This window comes from Mchenga conophoros, linkage group LG5 (assembly GCF_057382185.1).
Source record: "Mchenga conophoros isolate Kocher_MC1m ecotype Shallow Benthic linkage group LG5, M_conophoros_male_GT1.1, whole genome shotgun sequence".
NCBI lineage: Eukaryota > Metazoa > Chordata > Actinopteri > Cichliformes > Cichlidae > Mchenga > Mchenga conophoros.
Window position 1 is genome coordinate 29,448,663 of NC_140530.1, and position 12,613 is coordinate 29,461,275.

The following is a 12,613-nucleotide window of genomic DNA, read 5'->3' on the forward strand; positions in this document are numbered from 1 at the left end:
AGCAAAATTTAAACTGGGAAATATAAACTTTGGTTGCCTGGTCTCTTACATCACTTCCTGTTTATGCCAGGACTCGTCTTCAGATAGAAGGACCGTACAATGAAGCGTTCTTGGAGAAGCTGCAGAAATGTCCGGCAGAGGACGACGGCTCTGTGGAGTACGCTGTTGCAAAGGTCAGAGCCCTGGAGACGAGTGTTGGTGCACTGTTTGCATCAGTTTCACATTAAAACAACAACAGCCACCAAAATGCTTTACTGAAAATGAAACACAGAAGTAGAAAGGACCAGAGAGCAGAAACGTGATATACAACCTAATCTTGCCAGACTATCAGGCGGAGACGGGACCACTGATATACAGTCACGCATGTCTTTGCACGGTGAGAGGAAAAATCAGGCAGATGTATCTGCGACGACTCTGAGCTCAAAGGTGTCTGAAGCAAGTCGTTCTGTGTACTCAAGGTGTTGTTTTGACCTTTTGGAAGTAGAAGTTGTCTCAGTAATGTCAGCTTTGCTTCCAAACCTCCTCCTGTGCATGTGCAAAGTGACACTGCATTACAGCTCCATTAATCACTCAGTGCAGAGTACCATCACTATCATTGTCTCTGGCTTCTCCCACCAGAGCACTGCAAAAATGTCATGATAAATGACAGTATGGAAATACACTTACCTACATGTTTGCTGAGTGAAATGAGGAGACGTGCATGCCAACACCACGTTCACTATAGTTTTTCCCACAGTTTAGTTTTAAATATTCGTTATTGTAATATTGGAGTATGAACTAGACTTTAGAGATAAAATAACCGAAACAAATAATGAATGTAGCGGGCGTGTCCCTGGTTTTAGTCGTTAAGTTTCATAAAGCGTGTCATCACATGAATGTGGTTACTGAGACACGACAGCGATTCAGCTGTGAAGTTTTTACCAGCACAAAACTGGATGCTGGGGATTGAGTTCCTACTTTTGTGTGATTAGTTTCACTTTCATTGGAGACGGTGAATCTGTGTTACCTGACTTGACAAAAGTCCTGCCTACATAACGATATTCTAACAGCTCTACCTGCTGTGTTTCTATTGTAGGTGCACCAGTACCGTGTGGCCATGACAGCCAAGGACTGCTCCATCATGGTCGCCCTGGTGCCCAGCAGTGAGGAGGAAGAGGACAATGAAAAGTGAGAATTCAGCTGTGCAAGTAGAAAAATCTTTTCTGTAGGTGAAACAGTGACGCTAGGATTGAGAGTTTCCTCATCAGTGAGTGTGAAAAGATTAAAAAAAAACAAAAAAACAACAACAAACAGCTGGAGGAAATGTTGTGCATTTGTTGGCACTAGGAATGCATAAAGTGTCTTTTATAAGAATCGCTGATGGCTCTGTTTACTTGAGGATGTTCATGTGCACAGATTCACATCAGGGTTTAGTTGTAGTACTTTATCTATGAATAATAGTCAATGACAGCTTTAATTAGACTGTTCATTTAGTAATGAACAAAAAAAAGAAAATTGACTCTTGAATACATCGTTGAGTTTTCAGCACAGAGAGGTCTGGAGTAGGAAGCTCCTTCACAGGTTTGTCCTTTGATTTACAGATGTGAAAATAAAATACTGAGAAAGATCAACACTACTGTGTATTAGAGAGTCCAGCAGGTGGCGCCATCAGCTTGTCTTTGTGTTTCTAATCCTCCTCCTCCTTGTCTCCTCCAGTCTTTCCAGTCAGAGGCAGCTCAGGGACTTCAGACCTCCTGCTTTCTCCTATTCAGCCTCCATCCTGGATTTGGACCCGAAGCCGTTTGACAGCATCCCCCGCCAGCTGCGCCTGGACCAGAAAATCGTCACCTGTTATCTGAGGACTGGCGGTGCCTTGCCAAAGGGCCCTGTAAGAGAGAAGGAGGACTGCACGCTGCTCTTCCACCCCATGTGAGCGCCCAGTCTGAGTCCTGAAGAGGAGGATAACTGTGGCCCTGATGCCTCTGATGAAGAGGAGACGCAGTGTTGGTGGGATTTTGACCACCCTCAGCGCAGAGCTGCAGCTCCTCACTGCACTTCTGTTGCTGCTCTGCACGAGGTCACCTCTGAATAACCAGATATTTGAGTGACTTCCAGGTGTTTGTGTTACTGATACAAGAGCATTTGTATCGCCCCCATCGGGAGGTGAATTCGAACATCTGTCATGCTTTATTAGAGCGTCTCCTGCTTTAATAAAGCGTATGGTGACAGTTAAGAATTAACCTCCAGATTGCCGCATGTGGCAGTGCTGCAGAAGACAGAGAAGAGGGGAAGTGATGGAGAAGCAGGTTGTTGGGCTGATGTCAGTTCATAAATGTGGGCGTGGCTGTCCTCTGATGTTGAGAGAGAGGAGGTGAGGATCTCTGCTTTGCTTTGGTGTAATGTCACTGGTCTGAGGTTTGATTCTGAGCAGGCTTTGCTTCCGTGCTGAAAGAGGTGGCGTGGTGTTTGGTCATAAGCAAAACGCTGCCTCCCTGTTTGTCCCAAACCCCCATTGGTTTAATCTGCTAAATATGCGAAAGGTCAAGCCGCAACACAAACCTTTCAGAGTGGATACAAGCAAAAAGCTGTGTTCATGTCACTCTGGAGCCACTTTCATTTTCAAATTGTTATTTGGCTTCATAAAAATGGACTCACAAGAGTATGTGTGCTAATTTTGGTACATGTGTCCTCTTGTGAAAGTTTAATTAGATTTATCAGAGAGGTGATCTCTTGCATTTCTGCCTCCACTCCAGTAATGTTGTTGTTGATGCTCACAGTCGGTCTTTTATACAGGATAAGAGGAGTAAAACAAAGGTCTGGATGGTACTGTTTGATTAAAAATAATATCGTGTCTGAGAAAATGGAAAAAAGTTAGCAAAACTGATTCAGTCTACAGTCTGATGAGACTCTGTCAGCAACACTGAGTTTCATGATGTACTCAGGTAAAGTGACCCTTTGAGGTACAGCGGGGCCTTTACCTGAGATGAAAGCACATTACTGCTGCATTTCACTCATTCTAACATTCAAACTAATTGTTGCTCTGTAGAAATACAGAAACCTCGAACTTCAGCGTCCTCGTAACGTGGACTCAAGACTCTTCTGTCATCGGATGGAGACACTGATGCATGATCATCACGCGTGTGATCATACACAGAGCATGTCTTTCATTCAGTCTGAGTGCTGCGATTTAACTGAGCTGAATTTATGAGTTGAGTCATTCACTATAGCAATGATGTGATCATAAAGAGAAAGTAAACAATGATTACTTTTCCTTTGCTGAAGCGAGTCTTGCTTCTCAATAATACTTCTGAACACATAGTCATGCATGTGTACAGTCACCAGTCTGTTGCTTTTCCAGCTTCACACCAAAATAAGCTTCAACATGCTAAAAAGAAACTATATTTCTATATTACCACCACCTTTAATTCTGCCATACTCAGTTTTAGGATTCTATGAGTGGCATGTTTCCCTCTTTAAAGTCTGTAGTTTGAGTGAAATTCAGTAAAAATCAAAGACTTGACAAACATTTAAGTCTGTCCACCCAGGAAAGCATGCACTGTGCATTTAATTAGGATATTGATATCATGCCATGCAGGTATTGATCCAATACCTGAGTTCAGTAAAGAGACACTCAGAATCAGTCATTTATCTGTGATAAATAAAATGACAAATACATCTATAACTATAGATTTACCGCAGGACCAGGACAGAACCTCATTACTGTAAAGAAAATTTGCTGGCATGAAATACCTTCACGTTGTGAAGTGCAGAGCACTTCCTGTCAATGTCAGCTTTTTGTTTTTGACTAGAAATGCAGCTGGTGTGCAGAAATGTTACCTTAACTTTACTAATAAATAAAATATTATTAGTTTCCATTATAATGAAGTAAACCAGCATCCACAAACTAGTGCCCAGTCATTGAACCCCTGCTGTTAGTGATGTTTCCAAGGCGTTGCATGTTACTCTGCAGCATAGATTTAATTCAAGTCTGCAAATGAGGCTCAGTGTGGCCTCTCGGCTGCACAGAGGGGGTGTTCAGGGTTTCAATGCGAAGCAGGGGAAAGTTGCAAAGGCTGCTGGGTAATAATAAAAATTACTCTTCTGACAAGCTGAGCTTCATGCTGCTGCTGGTTTTTGTGCCATAAGTGGCTTCTTGTTGTCTGTGTGTGCATCCATGTGCCTAAATGTTCTGGTAGGACTGGAAGCTGGGGGGGGTGCATGTGAGTAAACTGTTACAGGCTGCGTTCAAGCGGCGGCGATCCATGGACGCAGCCATGAACTCTCAGTACCTCAAACTCCTGAAGAAGCTCGACAGGGTCATGTGACGTTTGAGTAATGATGTGTTCAGGAGCGCTGCAGGTTTTCCAGCAGTGCCAACAGGCTTCAGATAAACTGGTAACACTTGACTTCACTTCCTGCTTCCACTCTCCACCTTCAGATGCCTCCATCAGCCAGTCTGAAAATGAATCACACTAAGAGTCCTCCACACTCCATTCCTCCTCATCGCCTATCAGAAATTCTGTTAAATCCAAACACTAAGCTGGATTCAATCAAAGTCCGGCTCCCTTTGACACACACCTGGATTTTTGGGAGGAGGAGAAGTTGAAGGTTGGAGAGTGGACAGCAGTGAACTGAACCAACCACTGATCGTTTTAAATGTTGCAATGAAGACGCCCCAGGCAGGCAGGCAGGGCAGCGGAGCGCAGTGAGATCGAGGAGTGTCCGGACACCTACACATGTATACCTCTTCCATTGATGCAGAGCAAGTTCTGCATCTCCACAGGATCGAGAACTGAATGTCAGGCAGATCTTTCTAGTAGACCTGAGCCGAGTAATTTGGGCTTCCATCTAATGCAGAAGAAAAGATAATCGGGAATAAACGGTTACCCTCTGCATTCATTTTCACTACAAAGTTCTCATTTTTCACTCTTTACTTCAGCTCGAGTGTGAAGTGGTTGGAGACACTTGGCACCAGTAATAATTCCACTCACATGAAGGTTAAATTAATTGGGATCACAACCGTTGACCAAACTAATCAAGACCCGACTACATGTGCCTGTCTGATGACTTTCTCGCCCCTCTAGCAGCCACTGATGTTTGTTTTAAGATCGAGCTTCAGTGCTGCGTCTGTGAATAAGCGTTAACAGACAGCAGTTTGTCTACAAACTTTCAGCTTTTCATAACTGCCCAATTTTTATTTTTGTTGTAAGATTTAAAGAAGAGAACTAACACTATAACCACTGGACGAGGTTGCATTTATCGATGGCCTCGGTGTGAAGTAAAAATCATACTTTTCGGTCTGTAAACAACCTTCTAACCGTGTCCAGACCGCTTTGTCTCACCCGTGAGCCGCAGCCCTGCTGCTGTCTGAGCGTTGGCCTGCAGAAATATCACAGCACTGTGATACCGACAGACTTGTAATAACTGTGTAAATAGCTGAGAGAAGACAAACTATCAGAAATACAAAAGGTGACACTGCTGTCTGGCATTTTGTATTTAAATTATTTATTTTTGTAGATTTTGACCCGTGAGCTCTGCTGTTACAGTCGTGCTCTTTCTATTGAAATAAAGATTTCTAAGAGACTAAACTCTCGCTGTCCTTCATTTCTGTGACATTAATCTAAAATAGAAAGAAAAAAATATTATATTGGAGGTGTTTCTGTTTTAAGTTTCCTGTGAAAGACTGACTGCTTGGATGATGGACTCCAGGGCAGCTTCAGGTCCCAGAATCCTCAGCAGGCTCTCAAAGGCCTCAGCAGCACCGCCTACAGCCTGAGAAGGGAACAGCTGGAGAGCTGCAGAAACACAAAGATCACAAAACCAAAACTATGAGCTTAACTGCAGGATTTGATAATCAGAGGGAGTAAAGTTAAATGTCACAGTGGAAAAAATCAGTTGTCGGATGAATAAAATGAGTTTTGCTTAACCAAACTGCAGTTTTCTGTGATATTTGAGTGGTGCATAAACTAATTATTTATTAAACTGAGTAATAATATTAAGTGTAATCACTGAACGAGGATTTTTTTTTTTCAGTAAATGAGCGCAGAATAGTCATGACATTGGATTTGCAACTTATCTCTGGGTTACATTTTCTGCGTGGACGTTATGTTATTTTCTCACTCAGGATCATTAAACATGCTGAGAGCACTCTCTGACTTTTAAGGTAAGAAAACACTTAAAGTGTTTGCCAAAGGGTCAGTTCTGCAGAGCTCAGGATCACCAGCTCACCTCTCTCTGGGATCTTTGTGAGCAGGCTGATCTTCGGCGTCACAACGCCCTCTCTGGAAACGTCAACTGACCAATGAATGAATAACATACAGCTGTAAACCAAAAAGAAAAAATATGACATTGCATTACAGACAGCTGCATTTTTTTCTGACTGTGCTGGATCATGATGAGAGTTCTTGCCCGGGAAGCTTGGGGTGGTTCAGGGTCATGACCTCTGACCTGGGGCCTCCAGGGAGAGCGATGACAGATGGATATTTATCCTGCAGAGAGAAACAAGTTCCTGCGCATTAAATAAAATTCAATTTGTGTGTTTTAAGTCATCAAATACAACGTCTGGCTTTAATTCTATTTCAATTTTATTTATACAGTGCCAAATCACAACAGTTGCCACAAGGTGATTTATATCGTAAGATAGACTCTTACATAAATACAGAGAAAACAATCATATGACCCCCTATAAGCAAGCTCTTTGGCCACAGTGGGAAGGAAAACTTCCTGTTAACAGGAAGAAACCTCCAGCAGAACCAGACTGAGGGAGGGGCGGCTATCTGCTGTGACCGGTAAGGGGAGTAAGACAGGACAAAAGACATGGTGTGGAAGAGAGCCAGAGATGTTATTAATCTCTGGCTCTCTTCCACACCATGTCTTTTGTATGACTCAGTGCAGAGAGCTTTATTAACACATAGTGAGTGAGAAAGGACAAATTACAATAAAATCAAAAGCAACAATGATTAAGAAACACATAAATGACTGCACACAGCTTTCCACAGTCCATGCCAAGCATTTTTAAAATTAAAAATATCACAACAGTGCGTAATGATTATATAGCTGCTGTCACAAATGAAGCTTAAAAAAGCATAAAAACTCAAACTACAATCAAATTATTGTAATTTTATATATAAATTGTCCTCATTATTCAGGGACAATAAATAAATCGGACAGTTTGGTGTTTTCCTATCGTTTACTTGTAGTCACTTAAAGGAAACTTGGTGAAAAGACTGCTTTTCGTCATTTTCAAAGTTGGCCTGCAGATGGCGCTATAACTCCTGTTGTTGCCCTGAACTCTGGGCCTCAGTCAAACAAAACAGAGGTTAGTTGAGACACATTAATCAGTAATAAGGAGCCACGAGGAAGCCAGAGAAGTGAATATTTTCAGTGTGAGGTTGTGTTGTTGTTTCTTTAACTTCGCAGATGAAATGTTGACAAATGAGCGCTGCTTTGCTTCCAGTTACAAAGTTTCCATGTTGGAAACGGCAGCGAGCAAACACGTGTGAACTTAATGAGCTGCGATGATGTGCTAAAGGGACCTGGGGAGATTCTGGAGTGAAACCTGAGCAGATTATAAACTGTAAACCTCGTATATCTTCAGCCTTGAGTCACTGAAGGATCCACTGACGCGCCCAGCCTCCCTCAGGATGTGTTTTCCATGATTATTCAGTTCTTTAGGGAGGGTGCAGCAGGTGAGGGGTGTGTCCAGGTGACTCAGCTAGGAGGCATCTGCAGCTACAGTGTTTGTGTGTGTTGTGTCTTTAATCAGAAGCAGGCTGTGGTATGTTCAACTCCACCTGAACCACGGTGTTAAAGAAGGCTTCAGGATTATACAAAAGGTGCGACAATACAAGCACAACTGCAAAAACAACAGAACCGTTTGTTCCTCTAAGCCAGGGGTGTCAAACACAAGGCTCGGGACCCAGCAAAGACTCCAATCTGGCTTTAGAAATTGTACGTATTAATTTTTTTTTTAAGTTCATACAGCTTTTCCTGCTCATAAAGAGCTCCCCAAAGACAAAGAGGTACTACAAAGTAATTAAGTAGCAGATAATAAATTTAATAACAAATGGTGTTTTTTTTTTTGTACAGTCTATTACAGAAATTTGTTTTTCTTTACAATGTCAGTAAGGTCAGTAAAATTTATTTCTCATTTAAATCATGCTAACATGTTTCTTTTATTTACAAAAGCAGCATTTTTGTCTTCTATCTTTTGGACAATTAGAAACTAATTTCTGCATCTGCAAGTGGAACAAAATAAAATCTGCTCACAGTCTTCATGTTAAGGTCAGAGGTCATGATTCAACAATAAGAGACTGGGAATCAATGGCACCCATGGGAGAAAACCAGCGATGACCAAAAAGAACACAGAGGCTCATTTCACCGTCAACCCCCCAACAACACAAAACACAACATCATACTGATGACGCCCCACACTTCAGGGAAAATATTCTGTGGTCTGACGAGTGAAAGTTGCACTTTTTGTAAATTGTGAGTCCAGTTACATCATCAAACATGGTGGTGGTAGTGTGATAATCTTCAGGATATGGATGACTTGGATTGATGCAACCATGAATTCTGCTCTTTACCAGAAAATGCTTAAGAAGAAAGTCAAACAAAAAGTTAATGAGCTCAAGCTTAAACTCTGGGTATGCAGCAGGACAATGAACCAAAACACAGCAGCAAGTCCACCTCTGGATGGCTACAATTCTTGATTGCAGCCTATTGTGGCACAACCAGTTATTAGTAGGGCTGGGCCATATTATACCGTTCACGGTAATACCGGTATAATGTTAGGCAACGATAGGAAAATGAAATATTGCGATAGAATGGGAGTAAAACGCGCATGCGCAGTGCCTTTGTTTTCATACGCACATGGCCGATTGTTGAGTGAAACAGATGAACCAGAATTGGTTTGTAAAAATGGTGCAACTTCCGTGATGTGGAACTGGTTTGGTGTTTGTCCGTCAGATACACAACAAAGCACATTTTTTTGCAGAACATGCAAGCGGCCGTTGTTATTGTCATATTTGTCGGACTAAGATGCTCTTAAATCTGGGAGTAATCTGGGTCCTAAACTCCGTATTCTTCAGGTCAAACAACACTGCAGCATCACTTAGAGTTAAAAACTGTCTAAATTCTTTCATCTTTAATAAAACGATCAGCATTGCTGCTTTACCAGGTGTAACTATAAAGTTTAACTTCCAGGCATCCATGAAAACAAAAGTTATTACATTTAACGGAGTTAGAAGTTAGCAGGAAGCTAGCGGAAGTTAGCTCGCTAGTTTCGCTAGTTACCTAAGCATGATATAGCATGTTCTGACTGAGAGATTTCTGAAAAAAATCAAACGTACACCTCTGCTATCACTTCCAACATAAATGAAGACAGGAAACTAAACAGCAGTGACGTTTGTAGGGTTACTGAAGTTGGGCTAGCTGGTATATAATGATGTGCTACGTGATCGCTAGCGACACAGCTATGTTAGCATAACATACACAGTGAAGCTGGAGGACGAACACTAACACTTTTCCACTTATAAAAGTTAACGTGAAGGTTCTTCATGGTTAGAGACAAATGCAATCGCATGGCAGGATACTGTAAACAGACCAAACTTCAGTCAGGAGAACAACTGAGATAATCCATCCACAATACAAGATTAGTCATTAATATACTGCAACAACATGGGAATAGAGCAGCTGCAGAGAATTCAACATTAATGAATCAAGGGTACAGAAGTGGAGGAAGCAAGAAGAATGAGTTTAATAAAGTTTGATTTATCTGACTGCTTTGTTTCGCTTAATGTGCCTTATAATCCCGTGCACCTTATGGTCCGAAAAATGCGTACTGCACACTGCAGTTTAATGTTGCAAAGCACCTCTTTTTAACTTCAGTGGATATTATACATGGTTATGCTCAGGATATGTCAGCCCATTTCTACTGGAAATGCCTTTTGGTTAAACTTTCAGCAAGGAGTTTGCATTTGCACTGTTACATTTTTATAAAGCTTTAATGTACATAAAAACCAGCTTCTTGTTTAAGTGAAAATAAATGGAAGGTTGTCTTTTTGCGCTAGTAATGTTGTGGAGTTGTATTTTGTCTCGCATCAATTATATCGTCGGTTATATCGTTATCGCAAATTTTCAAATATATATCGTGATAAATATTTTTTGCCATATCGCCCTGCTCTAGTTATTAGTTTAGGAGGCAGTTAGTATGTTTAAAAAAAAAGAAAAGAAAAAAAGGTAGGTTTAGGTACCTTTTCACCCTTAATAAATTAAATCTTACAAAAATACCCAAAACAATTTAAGTAAAACAAAATGAGCTTGATGATCTGAAACATGCAGGTGCAACAAAGACAGACAAAGAAAAAAGAGACTAGGAGTTGAACAGATACTTTTTCGCAGCACTATAATGAAATACTTGTATACTTTTTTTCCTCTTTTTTACTTTTTATATATTTATCTGGGTGTGTGTAAACAGTCCATGTCTCAAACACATGCACACAGAATCTTGTTTTTTGCACAAATTAAGCTGTGAGCATGATCTCAGAAGCACAAAACCCCCCCCAAATGTTTCTGTAAAATGTAAAAATCATCACTCAAAACTATTCCATCCATTGTGTTTGTGGACACTCTGGAGACAACCATGCTACAGCCCATTTATAATCACCAGTTAACCTAACAGGTAAGTCTATGTGAGGAAGGTGAAAGAAACCCACAGTCACAGGGAGAGCATGCAGACTCCAGACTGAAAAGCTCCAGCTGGCCAGAAAATTAAGATAACAATAAAACTACAATAACATTTTTAAACGATAGAGATTTTTGTGTCTTTTTATTGAAAGTGTGCCTAAACCAGGATTTTATTAGGACCACCCGTGCAGTCTTGTGCCAAGAACGTTAATGAGGCGTACACCAAACACAGACACACTTTTCACTAAACCACCACCACCCCACACTGCTACGTTAATAATCTAGGGAAGGAGAACTGAAAACAATTTTCTGTTGTACTGAATTAGATGGCACAGGTTTTCCTAATAAACTGGATGGTGAGTATATGTACACCTTTAAAAGACTGGTAATACCTAAAATTCAGTGCTAGAGTTACATAAATGCTCTAAGCTGTGTCATAGCCCCACATCAACACTTCCTACTTGCCGTCTCAATTCATTTTCATGTAAAACATCTCTACATCACAAATAATTTTTCTGGATCATTTTTAATGATCAAATTTGCAGTTTTCAAGTTTATTTATATACGGTCAGTTCACATAATAGTTGCCTTGAGGCGTTTTATTTTGCAAAGACAGAAAATAAGCTCAGTCAGACAAACCTCTGTGACACTTGGTAACAGTGGGGAGGAAGAGCCCCCTTTGAACAGGAAGAAACCTTCAGGTTTTAGTAGTTTAGTTTAGACGTGGATTGTGACAAGTATGCTAACTAAATAATTTCAGTGCGATAACAATTACCATTATTAACACACCCAAGCTTAATAATTTTACTCTCACAGTTCCAAACTGCTTCCTGAGTGCCTGCTTTGCCTTCAGAGTAATAAACAGGCTCCTCTGTACTTATAATGACGAGTTCTGATACCTCAGTGTGTGTAAAAAAACATGTGGTTTGAAGATCAGTAGAACAGTTTCTGGGTTATTCCAGGGGTAGGTGCATAGACAGAGGCCACCCTCACTCACTTCTAGGGCTGCCACAAACGATTATTTTGATAGTCGACTAGTCACAGATTATTTTTGCGATTAGTTGACTAATCAGATCATGCATCCATTGGATGTACAGCTTATTGCACCAGCATGCATCTGCTCTTATATAACTATCATTAGCTTACAGCTTTAAGTGTTTAAGGTATGTGCTAACTAAAAATAAAGACAAGATGAGAGTTTGTTAAATTTTAGTGATATTTGCAGATTGTTTCGATGGAGTTTAATCTGCTTGAGGTTTATTCAGCTTTGTAAAAACTATAACTTTAATCTCAGCCAAACCGATTTAATCAGGAACAAATAAAATACTAAAAAAAAGGCAAACAATAACATTTTTAAGTTATCTAAGTGACTTACATATCATGTTTAACCTGAGTAGCGAAAGATGGCGGTGGGTTTGAAAACTATTTGCCAGGAGTCCGGTGTTCTCACAGGCTCTAGTGAGGCTTGAACCCCGGCTAGCTATCGAGCTAGTGGGTAACAGACGTCTCCGAAAACGTCAGAGCGCTTTTGAAACTATGTGCTGTCTTGATAAACTGAGCAGATATTTGAGGTTTACACAGCTACATTCTCGCCTGAAAATATGTTAATCTATTATTTTGTGACCCAGAAAGAATAATAAGAGTAATATTAAAACTAACTAGCTGCCGCCATTGTTGGAAACTGAGCTGGGCTGCGCTATGAATTCTGGGACAGAGCTACTTCTTCTTCTGGGTTTAACGGCAGCTGGCATCCTTGTACATGCAGTGCTGCCATCTTCTGTTTCAGTCCGTTATTACACTCTTAAATCCTACTACTTATTCCTGCGTCTTTTGGGATCTTACAAAGCTTCAAACGACGCGTCGACTATTAAATTAGTCGTCGACGTAATCGTGACTAGTCGACTAATCGTGGCAGCCCTACTCACTTCTGATGCAAACCAAGTCATTT

The 12,613-nt window shown here is 40.9% G+C and overlaps 2 protein-coding genes across 3 annotated transcripts in view; one reads left to right on the forward strand and one right to left on the reverse strand.

Annotated features, from left to right (window-relative positions):
* The window catches only part of ippk (inositol 1,3,4,5,6-pentakisphosphate 2-kinase), a 30,190-nt gene extending 24,820 nt beyond the window's left edge, over positions 1 to 5,370 (forward strand). The window contains exons 12-14 of the mRNA XM_085274755.1: positions 71 to 173; positions 1,076 to 1,167; positions 1,696 to 5,370. Coding sequence (XP_085130881.1) covers positions 71 to 173; positions 1,076 to 1,167; positions 1,696 to 1,912 — 412 coding nt within the window. The 3' untranslated portion in view covers positions 1,913 to 5,370. The remainder of the gene's footprint in view (positions 1 to 70; positions 174 to 1,075; positions 1,168 to 1,695) is intronic.
* Positions 5,371 to 5,636: 266 nt separating this feature from the next.
* cenpp (centromere protein P) overlaps positions 5,637 to 12,613 on the reverse strand; it is a 117,043-nt gene continuing 110,066 nt past the window's right edge. For both annotated transcript variants that reach the window (XM_085274756.1, XM_085274757.1), the window contains 3 exons: positions 6,388 to 6,467; positions 6,208 to 6,299; positions 5,637 to 5,774 (listed from right to left, as the gene is read on the reverse strand). In XM_085274756.1, coding sequence (XP_085130882.1) covers positions 5,644 to 5,774; positions 6,208 to 6,299; positions 6,388 to 6,467 — 303 coding nt within the window. In that variant the 3' untranslated portion in view covers positions 5,637 to 5,643. The remainder of the gene's footprint in view (positions 5,775 to 6,207; positions 6,300 to 6,387; positions 6,468 to 12,613) is intronic.